The sequence below is a fragment of the Oncorhynchus kisutch genome, linkage group LG21, assembly GCF_002021735.2.
Source record: "Oncorhynchus kisutch isolate 150728-3 linkage group LG21, Okis_V2, whole genome shotgun sequence".
NCBI lineage: Eukaryota > Metazoa > Chordata > Actinopteri > Salmoniformes > Salmonidae > Oncorhynchus > Oncorhynchus kisutch.
In genome coordinates this window covers 33,973,801-33,991,287 of record NC_034194.2, presented here as the reverse complement: position 1 = coordinate 33,991,287, position 17,487 = coordinate 33,973,801, and the positions used below count along the sequence as shown (strand labels likewise).

Below are 17,487 nucleotides of genomic sequence, written 5' to 3'. Positions count from 1 at the left end.
TAGAAGTACAAAACATAGAACAAAACAGAATGCCCACCCCAACTCATGCCCTGACCAAACCAGACACAAAAAAAGGAACTAAGGTCAGGACGTGACAGTAGCTGGAAACGGCAGATTTTTTATGGAATATCTACACAGAGGCCCATTATCAGCAAACATCACTCCTGTGTTCCAGTGAATTGGTGACTCCGGGATGCTGGCCTTCTAGGCAGAGTTGCAAAGAAAAACCCATATCTCAGACTGGCCAATAAAAATAAAAGATTAAGATGGGCAAAAGAACAGACATCAGACAGAGGAACTCTGCCTAGAAGGCCAACATCCCGGAGTCGCCTCTTCACTGTTGACATTGAGACTGGTGTCTTGATGGTACTATTTAATGAAGCTGCCAGTTGAGGACTTGTGAGGCATCTGTTTCTCAAACTAGACAGTAATGTACTTGTCCTCTTGCTCAGTTGTGCACCGGAGCCTCCCACTCCTCTTTCTATTGTGGTTAGAGCCAGTTTGCGCTGTTCTGTGAAGGGAGTAGTACACAGCGTTGTACAAGTCTAACGGTGCTAACATAATTGCAAAAAGGGAGAAAGGGAGAAACTTGGATTAGCTAACACAATGTGCCATTGGAACACAGGAGTGATGGTTGCTGATAATGGGCCTCTGTACGCCTATGTAGATATTCCATAAAAAATCTGCTGTTTCCAGTGACAATAGTTATTTACAACATTAACAATGTCTACACTGTATTTCGGATCAATTTGATGTTATTTTAATGGACAAAAAATTTGCTTTTCTTTCAAAAACAAGGACTTCTAAGTGACCCCAAACTTTTGAACGGTAGTGTATATATATTTATTGTTGTAATTTTAACCCCTTTTTCTCCCTAATTTCGTGATACCCAATTGGTAGTTACAGTTTTGTCCCATCGCTGGTCGAGAGCCATGCGTCCTCCAAAACATGAACCTGCCAAGCCGCACTGCTGTTCTTGTATAGATTTACAGGAATTTGTTCTCGTGGTACAGTTTTAAAACTATTGTATTGTTGGATTAAAATACATTTGAAAATTGTTGTTTTGCAAGTGTCAGATTCACCACCTGCATGTACATGTTTTGTCCTATTCCTATACACAAGGGGCGCTGTTTTTTCTTTGAACATGACCGTTTTTCCCACCCAAACAACATCCGGGTTGTGACCCAATCCATTTGTGTTTGTGATGGTGGATTTTTTTTTTGTTCCGATTGCAAATTATTTATTTTTTTACGCAAACTTGACATTAATTCCCATGATTTTGATTGAATAAAGGGGGAAATAACTCAAGGAAATAGTTATCGTGGAAGGGAGAACTAGCTACGCTTATTGTGCTGGTATGTCACAGGTGAAAGTGAAACCAAGCGTTTGTGTCTTTGACTGCGTCATACAGCTATCTCATGGTTTTGATTGATTCGCTAGATTATTGGTGTAATCTATGTATGGTTATAAACCATGTGGTTCGAGCCCTGAATGCGTTGGCTGAAAGACGTGGCATATAAAACTATATACAGTGGTATATCAGACCTTCAGTTGTGAACAAATTATTATTTTCAATGACTGCCTAGGTTAACTGCCTTGTTCAGGGGCAGAACGACAGATTTTTACCTTGTCAGCTCGGTGATTCGATCATGCAATCTTTCGGTTACTAGTCCAACACTCTAACCACTAGTCTACCCTGCCGCCCCTATGAACAGAAAAAATAATACTTGCTGGTATAATTACGTTGGTAACCAGTTTATTAATAGCTATAAGGCATCCTCGGGGGGTTGTGGTGGAAATATGGCCAATGTCCAACGGTAAGGGCTGTATCCAGGGAGGTGCGTCGTGGGTAAGAACAGCCCTTAGCCGTAGCATATAGGCCATATACCTTATTGCTTAATTATCTAACTAACTATTATTAAATGGACAATATCATTGTTGCATTACACAGTAGATAACGTTACACAGCTATGTCCAAGATTAGCCACCTGCAGTTATGGAATGTTTGCTCACAAGTATGATTCAATTAGCTGATGACCCGATGGAATCATGTGATCCTTCCTTAACCCATAGAAAATCCCAGGCCACCAGTTGACTACTTAAACATGGTGAAAGTCCTCAATGGTGCTGCCCGTGCTAAAACTGCCTTTTGGTCACTTGATGCCTCATTCTCTATGGAGGGTTTGAATTTGTCAAATAGAAACTATTGTTTGCGGTTTCCAAATTTTGGAGTAAACTGTTTCTGTTGCAAAATGTTTTGCAACAGAAGCGTAATGAATACACCCCAGGTTGTCAAACTATGTTTTCTTCTCTTCTTGTGTCAGATGTTAGTGAGACACCTCCAGTCAAATCACAATGAGTAACAACAGCCATCCTTTGCGTCCACTGGCCTCTGTGTCAGAGATTGACCACATCCACCTGCTGTCAGAGCAGCTGGGTGCCTTGGTTCCAGGTGAAGAGTACAGTGATGTCACCTTCGTTGTGGAGGAGAAACGCTTCCCCGCCCATAGGGTCATTTTGGCAGCACGATGTCACTACTTCAGGTACACCTGTTTGAATGCTTTTTTCTTGTTCTTCTTTGCAATGCATGAGGTCTTTGGCTTCCCATGAAATGACAGATGACTGGCTCTGTCGGACATTTGCCGATTAAATATAACAAAGTTATTTTAGGTAATAGTGTACAATGAAGACTAGGTAACAGTGTGTGAAATGTGTAACAATCTTTTCCCCAGAGCTCTGCTGTATGGAGGGATGAAGGAGTCCCAGCCGCAGGCGGAGGTGACACTGGAGGAGACCCGAGCCGAGGCTTTCTCCATGCTCCTCCACTACCTTTACACGGGCCGGGCTAGCCTCAGCTCAGCCCGCGAGGAGGTGCTGCTGGACTTCCTGGGTCTGGCCCACCGCTACGGCCTCCAGCCACTAGAGGACTCCACCTCTGAGTTCCTGCGCACCATCCTGCACACGCACAACGTGTGTTTGGTGTTTGACGTGGCCAGCCTGTACTCTCTGGGTGTGCTCAGTGAAGCATGCTGCGCCTACATGGATCGGCATGCCCCGGAGGTCCTGGCCTCGGACAGCTTCCTCACGTTGTCCAAGGTGAGTAGGAAGGTTCACGTTCATTAAAATCTAATAGAAGAACATGGATCGAAACAGGAAGGGGACTACCTGGACTTGCTATAAAAAAATCAGTTGCAAAATGTTTTCAAACGATTTTCATTGTGTGCCCCAATGAACAAAACCCAGATCAATGAATCAAAAGAAGTAGTCTTAACTGAATCTGCTTCTATCCTCTCTGTGCAGACTGCTCTGCTGACTGTGGTACGGAGGGACTCGTTTGCAGCGAGCGAGAAGGAGATCTTCCAGGCGCTGTGTCGCTGGTGCCGGCAGAACGGCGAGGGTGGTGCCACGCAGGAAGTGATGTCGGCCGTGCGGCTGCCGCTCATGAGTCTGATGGAGATGCTAAACGTGGTGCGTCCCTCGGGACTTCTCAGTCCAGACGACCTACTGGACGCCATCAAGACGCGCTCAGAGAGCCGCGACATGGACCTCAACTACCGCGGCATCCTCAGTGGGTCTCAGTCTCTGCTGGTCCTGTTCTAGTAGTCAGCAACTAATAGTTTTGTGTGTGTGTGTGTGTGTGTGTGTGTGAGAGACACACAGTTGAAGTCGGAAGTTTAAATAGACTTAGGTTGGAGTCATTAAAACTAGTTTTTCAACCACTCCACAAATTTCTTGTTAACAAACTATAGTTTTTGCAAGTCGGTTAATTTATAATTCACTGTATCACAATTCGAGTAGGTCAGAAGTTTACATACAGTAAGTTGACTGTACCTTTTAAACAGCTTCGAAAATTCCAGAAAATGATGTAATGGCTTTTCTCATTTGAGTCAATTGGGGGGGAACCTGTGGATGTATTTCAAGGCCTACTACCTTCAAACTCAGTGCCTCTTTGCTTGACATCATGGGAAAATCAAGAAATCAGCCAAAACCTCAGAAAAATAGACCTCCACAAGTCTGGTTCATCCTTGGGAGCAATTTCCAAACGCCTGACGGTACCACGTTCATCTGTACAAACAATAGTACGCAAGTATAAACACCATGGGACCACGCAGCCGTCATACCGCTCAGGAAGGAGACTCGTTCTGTCTCCTAGAGATGAATGTACTTTGGTGCAAAAAGTGCAAATCAATCCCAGAACAAGAGCAAAGGACCTTGTGAAGATGCTGGAGGAAACGGGTACAAAAGTATTTTTATCCACAGTAAAACAAGTCCTATATCGCCATAACCTGAAAGGCCGCTCAGCAAGGAAGAAGCCACTGCTCCATAACCGCCATGAAATGCCAGACTACGGTTTTCAGCTGCACATGGGGACAAAGATCGTACTTTTTGAAGAAATGTTCTCTGGTCTGATGAAACAAAAATAGAACTATTTGGCCATAATGGCCATCGTTATGTTTGGAGGAAAAAGGGGGAGGCTTGTAAGCCGAAGAACACCATCCCAACCGTGAAGCACAGGGGTGGCAGCATCATGTTGTGGGGGGGCTTTGCTGCAGGATGGACTGGTGCACTTCACAAAATAGATGGCGTCATGAGGATGGAAAATTATTTGGATATATTGAAGCAAAGTCTTAAGAAATCAGTCAGGAAGTTAAAGTTTGGTCACAAATGGGTCTTCCAAATGGACAATGACCCCAAGCATACTTCCAAAGTTGTGGTAAAGTGACTTAAGGACGACAAAGTCAAGGTAAGCCCTGACCTCAATCCAACAGAGAATTTGTGGGCAGAACTGAAAAAGCGTGTGCAAGCAAAGAGGCCTACAACTCAGTTAATCCAGCTCTGCCAGGAATTGTGAAAAACTGAGTTTAAATGTATTTGGCTAAGGTGTATGTAAACTTCTGACTTCAACTGTATGTATTCAATGTGATGCCTTTTGTGTTACAGTCCCAGAAGAGAATATTGCCACTATGAAGTACGGGGCCCAGGTGGTGAAGGGAGAGCTGAAGTCAGCGCTGCTGGACGGAGACACCCAGAACTACGACTTGGACCACGGCTTTTCAAGACACCCCATAGAGGAGGACGGCTGCGCTGGCCTCCAGATTAAGCTGGGCCAGGCCTACATCCTGAACCATATCCGCATCCTGCTCTGGGACAGAGACAGCCGGTGAGAGAGACATCCCGTGTGTTTTAGGGGATCCGTTTGAGCAAAGCACAATCGCTTATCTTTATGAAGGAAGTTATTTGGGATGCGAGGTGATTTACAGATCAGTGATTTTGACCAGTTTTACTGCCTTGTAATCAATCACGCACATTCCTTTCTCTCTGAAGGTTTCGCTCAACTGATGAGCAATGTTTTCATAGTGTTTTATTAATTGAAGTAATGTTCATATCACATTACTGTCATAAAGATAGAGATTAGAGGTCGACCGATTATGATTTTTCAACGCCGATACCGATTATTGGAGGACCGAAAAAGCCACTACCGATTAATTGGCCGATTTTTTTTTTGATTATTATAATTTTTTTTGTATTTTTTTTTTTGTATTTGTAATAATGACAATTACAACAATACTGACTGTTGTAATGAAACATGTTCAATTTGGTTTAAATAATGCAAAAACAAAGTGTTGGAGAAGAAAGTAAAAGTGCAATATGTGCTTTGTAAGAAAGCTAACGTTTCAGTTCTTTGCTCAGAACATGAGAACATACAGTGGGGCAAAAAAGTATTTAGTCAGCCACCAATTGTGCAAGTTCTCCCACTTAAAGATGAGAGAGGCCTGTAATTTTCATCATAGGTACACTTCAACTATGACAGACAAAATGAGGGAAAAAAATCCAGAAAATCACATTGTAGGATTTTTAATGAATTTATTTGCAAATTATGGTGGAAAATAATTGTTTGGTCACTTACAAACAAGCAAGATTTCTGGCACTCACAGACCTGTAACTTCTTCTTTAAGAGGCTCCTCTGTCCTCCACTCGTTACCTGTATTAATGGCACCTGTTTGAACTTGTTATCAGTATAAAAGACACCTGTCCACAACCTCAAACAGTCACACTCCAAACTCCACTATGGCCAAGACCAAAGAGCTGTCAAAGGACACCAGAAACAAAATTGTAGACCTGCACCAGGCTGGGAAGACTGAATCTGCAATAGGTAAGCAGGTTGGTTTGAAGAAATCAACTGTGTGGGAGCAATTATTAGGAAATGGAAGACATACAAGACCACTGATAATCTCCATCGACCTGGGGCTCAAATCCTGCAGTGCCAGACGTGTCCCCCTGCTTAAGCCAGTACATGTCCAGGCTCGTCTGAAGTTTGCTAGAGAGCATTTGGATGAACCAGAAGAAGATTGGGAGAATGTCATATGGTCAGATGAAACCAAAATATAACTTTTTGGTAAAAACTCAACTCGTCGTGTTTGGAGAACAAAGAATGCTGAGTTGCATCCAAAGAACACCATACCTAATGTGAAGCATGGGGGTGTAAACATCATGCTTTGGGGCTGTTCTTCTGCAAAGGGACCAGGACGACTGATCCATGTAAAGGAAAGAATGAATGGGGCCATGTATCGTGAGATTTTGAGTGAAAACCTCCTTCCATCAGCAAGGGCATTGAAGATGAAACGTTGCTGGGTCTTTCAGCATGACAATGATGAGCTGGTGATTCCTTTTAACATGAGTCTTCAATATTCCCAGGTAAGAAGTTTTAGGTTGTAGTTATTATAGGATTTATAGGACTATTTCCCTCTATACCATTTGTATTTCATTAACCTTTCACTATTGGATGTTCTTATAGTCACTTTAGTATTGCCAGTGTAACAGTATAGCTTCCGTCCCTCTCCTCGCTTCTCCCTGGGCTCGAACCAGCAACACAACGACAACAGCCACCACATCGAAGCAGCGTTACCCATGCAGAGGAAGGGAAACAACCACCCCAAGGCTCAGAGCGAGTGAAGTTTGAAACGCTATTAGCATGCGCTAACTAGCCAGCCATTTCACTTCGGTTACACCAGCCTCATCTCGGGAGTTGATAGTTGAAGTTATAAACAGTGCAATGCTTGACGCACAACGAAGAGCTGCTGGCAAAATGCACAAAATCGCTGTTTGAATGAATGTTTATGCACCTGCTTCTGCCTACCACCGCTCAGTCAGATACTTAAATACTTTTTTTTTTTTTTTACTTTTTAACCTTTATTTAACTAGGCAAGTCAGTTAAGGACAAATTCTTATTTTCAATGACAGCCTAGGAACAGTGGGTTAACTGCCTGTTCAGGGGCAGAACGACAGATTTGTACCTGGTTAGCTCGTGGATTTGAACTTGCAACCTTCCGGTTACTAGCCCAACGCTCTAACCACTAGGCTACACTGCCGCCCCACTTGTATGCTCAGTCAGATTATATGCAACGCAGGACACGCTAGATAATATCTATTAATATCATCAACCATGTGTAGTTAACTAGTGATTGTGATTGATTGTTTTATTATAAGATAAGTTCAATGCTAGCTAGCAACTTACCTTGGCTTACTGCATTTGCGTAACAGGCAGTCTCCTTGTGGAGTGCAACAAGAGAGAGGCAGGTCGTTATTGCGTTGGACTAGTTAACTGTAAGGTTGCAAGATTGGATCCCCTGAGCTGACAAGGTCCAAATCTGTCGTTCTGCCCCTGAACGAGGCAGTTAACCCACCGTTTCTAGGCCGTCATTGAAAATAAGAATGTGTTCTTAACTGACTTGTCAAGCTAAATAAAGATTAAATAAAGGTGTAAAAATAATAATAATCGGCAAATTGGCGCCCAAATACCCTAATTAATCTGCCATTAATTAATCGATCGACCTCTAATAGAGATATTCTTCAACATCGCTTTGGGGCAATTCCACGTTAACAGAGTGATGATCGGTAGACCACCAGGCTGTAGCAGGACCAGGAGAACAGGCCACTAGGCTCAGAGAGCCGCGGCATGGACCTCAACTACCGTGGCATCCTCAGTGGGTCTCAGTCTGCTGGTCCTGTTCTAGTAGTCAGCAACTAATAGTTTTATTTGTCAGTGGGAGTATGTGCATTCTGTTTGCGTCTGAATTGCGTGTGCACGTGTCTCTTTGTATTCTGTGCGTGTGTGTGAGAATGAGAGATATCACATTACTGTCATAAAGATAGAGATACTCTTCAACATTGCTTTGGGGCAATTCCTCGTTAACAGAGTGATGCTGTATGTCAAACAGAAAAAGTATGAAATGGAAAAGAGCATCTGCTAAATAACTAAAATGTAAAATATAAACAAAAACCAATGATTGCGAAGTTTAACAAATCATACAATACTTTGCATAATGACTACTTTTAATAATCTCCACAGAAAATTTTACAAAAACACATCGACTTGAAGAACAGTGCAGATGCAAAGTTTGGTAACGGAATGATGGTTTGTACATTTTGTGCCGTCATTCTGTTACCAAACTTTGCATCTGCACTGTTTGGTGAAAAATCTGAGTCCTAGTATCACTCTGTTACTGTGGAATTGCCCTTTGGTCACTGCGATATGTATGGCCCATCACCCTCTCTCCTTATTTGAGCAGGTCTTATTCTTACTATATTGAAGTGTCCATGGATGAGCTGGATTGGATGCGTGTTGTAGACCATTCCAAGTATCTGTGTCGCTCTTGGCAGAACCTCTTCTTTACACCACGTGTGGCCAGGTAAATCTTTGCTTATGGTTTTCTTATGGTTGGCACCAATTTTGACTTTTGGTTCCACAACATAGGCGTGATTGTGTCCTTGTGTCCCAGGTACGTGCGCATTGTAGGGACGCATAACACTGTCAACAAGGTCTTCCATCTAGTGAGTTTGGAGTGTATGTTCACACACCGCTCATTCACTCTGGAAAAAGGTCTTCTCGGTAAGGCAAGAATATCACCCAGTATACCAGTGTTATACAGTGCCTTCAGAAAGTATTCAGACCCCTTGACTTTTTGTAAATTTTGTTACGTTACAGGCTTATTCTAAAATGGATTAAATAAATAAAAATCCTCAAGCAATCTACACACAATACCCCATAATGACAAAGCAATAAAAGGCTTTTACTTTTTTTTGCAAATGTATAAATAAAAAACAGATCCCTTAGTTACTTAAGGATTCAGACCCTTTGCTATAAGACTCGAGATTGAGCTCAGGTACATCTTCTTTCCATTGATCATCCTTGAGATGTTTCTTCAACTTCATTGGAGTCCACCTGTGGCAAATTCAATTGATTAAACATGATTTGGAAAGGCACACACCTGTATGTATAAGGTCCCACAGTTGACAGTGCATGTCAGAACAACAACCAAGCCATGAGGTCGAAGGAATTGTCCGTAGAGCTCCAAGACAGGATTGTTGAGGCATAGATCTGGGGAAGTGTACCAAAACATTTCTGCAGCATTGAAGGTCCCCAAGGACACAGTGGCCTCCATAATTCTTAAATGGAAGAAGTTTGGAACCACTAAGACTCTTCCTAGAGCTGGCCGCCCGGCCAAACTGAGCAGTCAGGGGAGAAGGGCCTTGGTCCGGGAGGTGACCAAGAACCCGATGGTCACTCTGACAGAACTCCAGTTTCTCTGTGGAGATGGTATAACCTTCCAGAAGGATAACCATCTCTGCAGCACTCCACCAATCTGGCCTCTATGGTAGAGTGGCCAGATGGAAGCCACTCCTCAGTGAAAGGCACAAAACCGCACAAACCTGGCACCATCACTACGGTGAAGCATGGTGGTGGCAGCATCATGCTGTGGGGATGTTTTTCAGCGACATTGACTGGATGAGAAGTTAGGATTGAGGCAAAGATGAATGGAGCAAAGTAGAGCAAAATCCTTTTTGAAAACCTGCTCAGGGGTGAAGGTTCACCTTCCAACAGGACAACAACCCTAAGTACACAGCCAAGACAACGCAGGAGTGGCTTTGGGGACAGAGCCTAACACGGAACCCAAACCGGCTGCGCGCCTGCGCCATCGTGCGCTATCGTGCATAAATTTGTTTTATCCCCCTACACCAAATGCGATCGACACACAGGTTAAAATATCAAAACAAACTCTGAACCAATGACATTAATTTGGGGACAGGTCGAAAAGCATTAAACATGTATGGCAATTTAGCTAGCTAGTTTGCACTTGCTAGCTAAGGTTCATTTGTCCTATTTAGCTAGCTTGCTGTTGCTAGCTAATTTGTCCTGGGATATAAACATTGAGTTGTTATTTAACCTGAAATGCACAAGGACCTCTACTCCGACAATTAATCCACACATAAAACGGCCAACCGAATCGTTTCCAGTCATCTCTCTTCCTTCCAGGCTTTTTCATCTTTGAACTTATATGGTGATCGGCATCTAAACTTTCATAGTATTACCACGTCTTTCAATCACCCACGTGGGTATAACCAATGAGGAGATGGCACGTGGGTACCTGCTTCTATAAACCAATGAGGAGATGGGATAGGCAGGACTTTCAGCGTGATCTGCGTCAGAAATAGAAAGGAGTTCTATTTTAGCCCTTGGCATCGCAGTAGCTCTTTGGCGCACACAATAATTGAATAACATGGATTTCTACATTCATTTTGCGATGCTCGTGCACGCGACGTGTCCGGTCTGGTCAGCATGTAAGAGGATTTGCAGAGAAGAATGGGAGAAACTCCCCAAATACAGGTGTGCCAAGCTTCTTGCGTCATACCCAAGAAGACTCGCGGCGGGAGTCTCTGCCGGAGGTGCTTCAACAAAGTACTGAGTAAAGTGTCTGAATATTCATTTTTTTTATTTAAAAAAATAAGTACATTTGCTGAAATTTCTACATTTGTTTTTGCTTTGTCATTACAGGGCATTGTGTGTAGACTGGGGGGGGGGGGCTAATGAATCCATTTTAGAATAAGAATAACGTAACCAAGTGTGAAAGTCAGGGGGTCTGAATACTGAATGAATGCACTGTATATGATTTAGAAATGACATTGATCAACATTTTAGACTACATTTATACATATTTAAATTGCTATAATTTAACAAATAAATATTTCAAAACTCCTCTCGCCCAATTCTCTCTTTCTCTCCCATCACTTTCATGTCTGCAGTCCCCAATGAGAACGTGGCTACCATCGCGGCCTGTTCCAGTGTCATCGAGGGGGTGAGTCGGAGCAGAAACGCCCTGCTCAACGGGGACACCCACAACTACGACTGGGACTCTGGCTACACCTGTCACCAGCTGGGCTCTGGGGCCATCGTCATCCAACTGGCTCAGCCTTACTCTATAGGCTCCTTAAGGTGTGTGTGTGTACGTACACATGTTTTTATTTGTGTGTTTGTGTGTGTGCGTTTTAACTGTTGCTGAGTTTTTGTATCTGTCTGCACAGTTGATACATTTTTTGTTTTGTTTTCTTCCATCTGGACAGACTACTACTGTGGGACTGTGATGAGCGATCCTACAGTTACTACATTGAGGTCTCCAACAATCAGCAGGAGTGGACAAAGGTGGTGGACCGCACCAAGGTGCCATGTCGGTAAGACTCCCAGTCTCCCTTTCCCATACTCTTCAGATAATCTTTGTACAACTCTGTCCATTTGAGATCTTTTAAGTCTTGTTTTTCTTCCAACAGGTCATGGCAGACACTCAAATTCGACAAGCAGCCTGCCTCTTTTATCCGCATCGTAGGAACTCACAACTCCGCAAACGAGGTGAGAGGATTGCGAATATGCCATTTTTTTTATCTGCCGTCATTTTTGTGTTTATAGCCTTTCCTCATTCTCTGTTTGGCTTTGTTTTTCAGGTGTTCCATTGTGTCCACTTTGAGTGTCCGGCCCAGTCTGATGCGGAGGTGAAAGAGGGCAGTCCTGGGCAGGAGTCCAGTTCCACATCCCAGAACCCCAGACCTGTTCGGCCCTCCCGTACCCACAGCCTGCTCCCCTCCCTGCCCTCCTCATCCTCCACCTCACAACCCCACCTCTGAGAGAAAAGGAGAAACCCTCAAGGCCACCATTTTGCACAGCCTTTATCTATCACACAGGATGCACTGCTAAAATGCTGCTAAGCATACTATCCATTTTGATAAAAGATTGGCTTCTATTGCAATGATGAACATGTTTTTAGGGCGCTCATACAGTCCTCCCTGTCTGAAATTATAGGCAATGTTGGGGAAAAAAGGCTATGGAGTAAATTTGTCTGTGCATTTTCCATGAAGATATTGGCTAAAATTTGCAGCCAGTTTAAGAGAACTCAATAAGAACCTTTCAAAGCCTATGGGCCAGGTGCTATCCAGACAGTGGAGGTGTAAGCAGTACTGCTTGTCCAAAGATTAACCAATGGAATACAGCAGTGATGTTGGCAATAATATCACATTAATGTTTTTCTTCTCTTTAAAAAAAAATTACAATCACAATTGGAACAAGTTTTTAGATTTGTCATAATTTCTATGCTTTTTAAGTAGTTTATTTGCACTTGTTGGTTAACTAGAATTATCATGTTTACCTATGGTTTTTATTTGCTGAATTCATTCGCTTCACCCCCCTTGGGCTAAAAGACTATTACTGTCTTGGCTTACAGTAGTATGGCTGAGCTGACTTCAATGTCTTGGTTCAAATTGTTTGGTATATTCCTAAGCAATATTTATGGTTTATTTGCAGAGTCTAACTATATTTGTCACTTTATTGTTCCCCATATTTACTGTAAAAGTTGTCTAGGTCTACTAACACAGGAAAACTGTGCTGGTAATAGCTATTTCCATGAATGGATTTGTTTTTGTCATTTTATTATCCTGACCTTTTGATTAACATTTGATTAACATTTCAATTGCTGCTTGTGTTTACCTCTCACTTTTCAATGATTTTGTTTGTGTAGTTTTATTTTGGCTCAACGATTTATCAATGCTATGCTTCCTATCCTCCCTCACATTTTCCCTCTTTAGTTTCCTGGCTCTTAATATAGCTCTTTCCTCTTCCATCTATCTCCTTTGCTATTTTGGTAGCTTTCATGTAGATTTGACCAATCTTTTTGATATTTTCACATTGCTGCTATTGCACAAGGGATGAACATTGACTTAAAGTAAATGACTGTTAGTAGAAAGCAGGTGACCTTTCTCATATCTATATTTTCCATTCTCGTTCCTGAATAGTTTTGATTGCATTTTGTTGTATTTTCTTAGTATAATAACATCATTACTGTCGGTTGCTTGTGTGTTATTCTATATCACTGCCATTACCATACAGTGGTATTTCTTTTCAAAAGAGGTCTCTCTTGATAGAGATTCAGCAGAAAGGTCTCAATGTTTCACTGTTCAAATAATGGTGATTGATTTGTAAAGTCAAAGTTTGCACTACTCTCGTGGGCAACAATTTTTTTTCTTCAAATATTGCGTATGGAAAATGTAGTGGCTCAAATGTATGGAAACGGCATTATGTCCTACGACTTATTTTGCAGTACTTAGCGTTAGCAACCCTCAAACTTGAAAGACCAAATGTTTTTAACATTTCTGATTAATACAGGTGTTGAATGCAGCCTTGGACATCCATTCTCATGACACCATACCCAGCTGGCAATCAAGCTTTTAAACAATGCTGTATTAAACTTGTCATCATGACTCATGTATGTCTTTGTATTTTGACATGTTTTACACGACACTAATATTATCAGAAAGCTGTCCAACTCTCTTGAGGGAGGAGTTAGACCAGTGTTTCTCAAACCTCTCCTCAGTGACCACAAGAGGTTTCACAATTTAGTTGCAGACCTGAACTAGCTCACCCGATTGACCTAGTCAAGAGCATGATGATTAGGTGGAAAATTGAATCAGTTGCGCTAGCTGTGGAATAGATCGAACGCATGGAAAGGCTGGGGTCCCCAAGGAGAGGTTTGACAACCACTGAGTTAGACTACAACTGGGAGGGAATCAATGATTTATATCAGGGATGGGAAATTCCAGTTCTCTGGGGCTTGATTGGTGTCACACATTTTCTCCAGCCTTATTGCTAACACACCTGATTAAACTAAGTGTGTTCTAAACTGAAGACCATGATTAGTTGATTATTGGAGTCCAGTGTGTTACCTGGGGGTAAAAGTGTGTCGCCAATCAGGCCCAGAGGACTAGTTTCCCATCCCGTATTTATATATATACACACGTCATTGGAGGGAATAGATTCCAACACTTTCTCTGAAGAATGCATTTCAAGCACTGCAATTACAACTTTCACAATATTGTTTTATATACTTCGAATAATATGTGTTGTGTAATTACTACTCTGACGTGGAATGGATTTTGTGATCCTCCTGCTTCAAAGCTGATCGATGTTTTGGGTTGTCCCAAACAGACCAAGGGGGTTGGGACATAGTAAATATCGCACTTTGTAATACTTATTGTTCAATTTAAACCGTGAAATAAATAAACTGTTTTATATTACATGTGTTTAAAATGCATAAATCGAAATAGTTGCTTCTGTGTCGGCGAGTATACGTTCGTTATCTCACCCACATTCCCCCCTTTTATTTTCGACCATAATGCCTCTCGTCCCAGTTGGTTCCTATATAGTTCATTGCCCTCGTTACGCAGGAATCTGAAACACTGGGGATTGTGTTCAAAGCACGCCATTTTGATTCTATTGATAGGGCACAGTGCACGTTTTATTCTAAATGTGAGCCATAATGAGGGTCAGGTACCCGTAGTTTCCTGATCTGATTACTTTGTACATGTCGGCCCGCTGTATAATACGTATCGTCTTTGAGGCCAGACTGCCCCCACAGGCAAGATAAATAGGGTGGTCCCACGGAGAGGGACGCAGCACACGGTGTACCATAGTGGAATGATAACGAGGTAACTGTTTATACGCTGTGTCGAATACGTGTGATAATATTGAGATTGTTGGAAATATTTATTGTAATGTTGAATTTGTGTGGTTCATGTTACAGGTTGGATAAAGCACTGACACCCCCTCTGGCTATTCGTAGTAGCCGAGCGCCAGCTGATTGCGTTGAGTCCGGTGTGGACACTTGAATGCTCAATTAATCCAAACTGAGCCGTTTATGACTATTCGGATCCCTGTGGCCGCTCGTGTCGGCAAAGCCATCCACCTTCTTTGTCCAAATTGACCGAGGACTATTTATAGAAGCGGATATCATATATTTGAGTTGGCTGAAGATCCTTGACAAAGACAAGGCCCCTGTCTCCTCCCCAGCCTTGCGTACCATCATTTTATTGAAGACATGGGGGATACTGGTAGTGAGCGCAGCAAACCTTTACCAACTCGGTGTCCCTGTGGATTTTGGGGGTAAGATGTCGCACATCATGTATTATTTGTTGTGGAGATGGGTTAATGTGGGGATGGTAATTAATGTCGCCTAGACTAAATCCATTGTTGTTCTTTTGGGCAGACCGGGTGGGGGTTGGGGATAAGTTGATATCTGAGCTAGCTACACAACTGATCTGAATGTTTTTATACATCTCCCCTCTGTCAGTGAGTGTAGTTCTATCAAAGCGTGAAATCTCCAGAGCATGACTTTACAACTGTGGTTTTGAATGTTTTCCGTTTTTTGGTTAGAATCTGATGTGGTCTAGGCTATTCTTCGGTCTAGTTCGTTTAGCTAGGTCACCTTAAATGGAAAGGTAGCCAGTCATATAGCTGTGATATCCTAACTGAAGATGAAACGTTGGACACTTTATCCAATGTTCTCCCGACTGTCATTACAGCGTAAACACAATCATCGAGTTACAGCACGTTCCCCCCTCACATTCCAGTCTCCTTTGTGAAATAGAGGGACCAAGCAAAGATTATAGGCAATGCTAGGAATAAAAAAATGGTTGATTTGTTTTAATTGGGCAGTCAATCCTGAATGGGCAATGATGGGGAATTTTATTACCAAAACCCTGCCCATCTCTTTCGGCCCATGCACTCTACTAGTCACACTGAGGCTCTTCAGGGCAGGTAGCCTAGTGGTCTGCTGTTTTTCAGCGGAAAGGGAAGCTAGGTTGAAAATGGTTGTATCCCTGAACCGGAACATCCGGTTGTTGGCAACTTTGCTTAGGCTACATGTGAGAACTGAATTCCTCACATCTGTCAACGTCAGGTGACGCAATCGGCAGCCTGTTTACTGCTCCTGCAGTCCACACCCGGTTTGAGGTGTCTGAAGCTTGTCAGTTTTCCCCTCTGAAGGCCTCTCAGGCGTTCTTTCCTTGTAGCCCTTCCCTTGTGTGTTAAGCCTATCTCTTTTTAGAGTATGTCTGCTTACATCCAGAGCCATGAACACATCCTGTTCAGTTTGAGTATTGCTGTTGACTAGGACTGTCAGTCATGGCAGGCTATGCCTCATTAAACATTGGGAGGGGTGTCTATCTCAACACTGCAGGATATAGGCTTTGCATTTAGAAGTTGGCTAATTTCAAGAAATCCGGGATGAATTTGCAGCGCCTTTCTGTTTTTGGTCAGTTCTTACCTTAAATTGTGACTGAGTGCAAAGGACCGTCTTTGATAATGACAGGCCCATAGATTTCTATGGACACTGTCCATTGGACAGACCATTCTAGACTGATATTATGTTTTGATCAACATGTTAGCTCAGCGGAAGCCTGTAGGAAGACAAGGCATTCGGTTATAATGCGTAAACTGAAAGTGGGTAGGCAGACAAGTCTGCCTCAATGTAGTGAAAGGATTCAAGGATTAAGCTAGCATAGGGCTGGTCAGAACTCACTTCTATGATGGAGGCTTTTCTAGGTATAGGCTTAGACACTGTGCCGCTGAATGACACGTGATGTACGTGGGGAAATTGAGTTTTAAATGTATCCTAAGTCAATTGGAACACTGCATTGGTCACGTTACCTCCAAAGGGCACAATGGGCTGAATACCTTCGTTCCAGCCTCTCCCATATTGACAGTGATCACAGAGCCCTAAACAGAAACGTCCCAGCATTGTGAGTGTCAGAGATGTCCAGAATGAGAACAACCATTAGCCAACCACTGGAAACATGATGTCATTGAGGGAGGGATTCAAAGGAAAGCCTGAGAAAATGCTGCATGTTTAGTAGTGGGAGATGTATTTTTTTGTTGGGTTGAACATGTTTTTGATATTACATGGAAGGGTTTAGTTTGTTTGCATGCATGTGTCATGGAGTTTAGTCTGCCATGTGTTGAGTTGGACTTATTCTACATGATTAGGATTGTGAGAGGAGAGAACCTGTCTGCTTTGATGTTTGGTTTTCTATATAGGCCTAGATTTTGTCTAGCCTATTTCTGACCAAAACATCTTGTAATGTATACAGTATTGCAAAAATGTGATTGATCCACAACGATCTTGTGTAGTTGTTGGGCCTATCCATGTTGAGTTGACTAGCCTACTCCAGTCAGTAATGACCCCTCACTGGCCAGGTTGGTCAGTTGTCCTAAAAGTCAAAGCCTGTCAGGATGGCCTCTCCACACATCTGCTTAGCCTGGACTGATTAGCTTCTTAACCAATGAGGGATAAGATCAAAGGGATGTTGGTCTACCTGTCACTCATTTGTTGC

At 42.7% G+C, this 17,487-nt stretch overlaps 1 protein-coding gene across 3 annotated transcripts in view; it reads left to right on the top strand.

Moving 5' to 3' along the window:
• Positions 1-1,168: 1,168 nt before the first annotated feature.
• Positions 1,169-17,487, top strand: part of LOC109866346 (BTB/POZ domain-containing protein 9) — a 25,680-nt gene continuing 9,361 nt past the window's right edge. Inside the window, exons 1-12 of one of the 3 annotated variants that reach the window (XM_020454986.2) lie at positions 1,169-1,355; positions 2,325-2,543; positions 2,733-3,096; positions 3,301-3,568; positions 4,942-5,161; positions 8,571-8,690; positions 8,781-8,890; positions 11,083-11,272; positions 11,401-11,508; positions 11,605-11,683; positions 11,776-14,805; positions 14,901-15,259. In XM_020454986.2, the coding sequence (XP_020310575.1) occupies positions 2,356-2,543; positions 2,733-3,096; positions 3,301-3,568; positions 4,942-5,161; positions 8,571-8,690; positions 8,781-8,890; positions 11,083-11,272; positions 11,401-11,508; positions 11,605-11,683; positions 11,776-11,955 (1,827 nt within the window). In that variant the 5' untranslated portion in view covers positions 1,169-1,355; positions 2,325-2,355 and the 3' untranslated portion in view covers positions 11,956-14,805; positions 14,901-15,259. Of the gene's footprint in view, positions 1,356-1,674; positions 1,850-2,324; positions 2,544-2,732; positions 3,097-3,300; positions 3,569-4,941; positions 5,162-8,570; positions 8,691-8,780; positions 8,891-11,082; positions 11,273-11,400; positions 11,509-11,584; positions 11,684-11,775; positions 14,806-14,900; positions 15,260-17,487 lie in introns of those variants that run through there. The other 2 variants (XM_031800082.1, XM_031800083.1) reach the window with 2 other exon arrangements.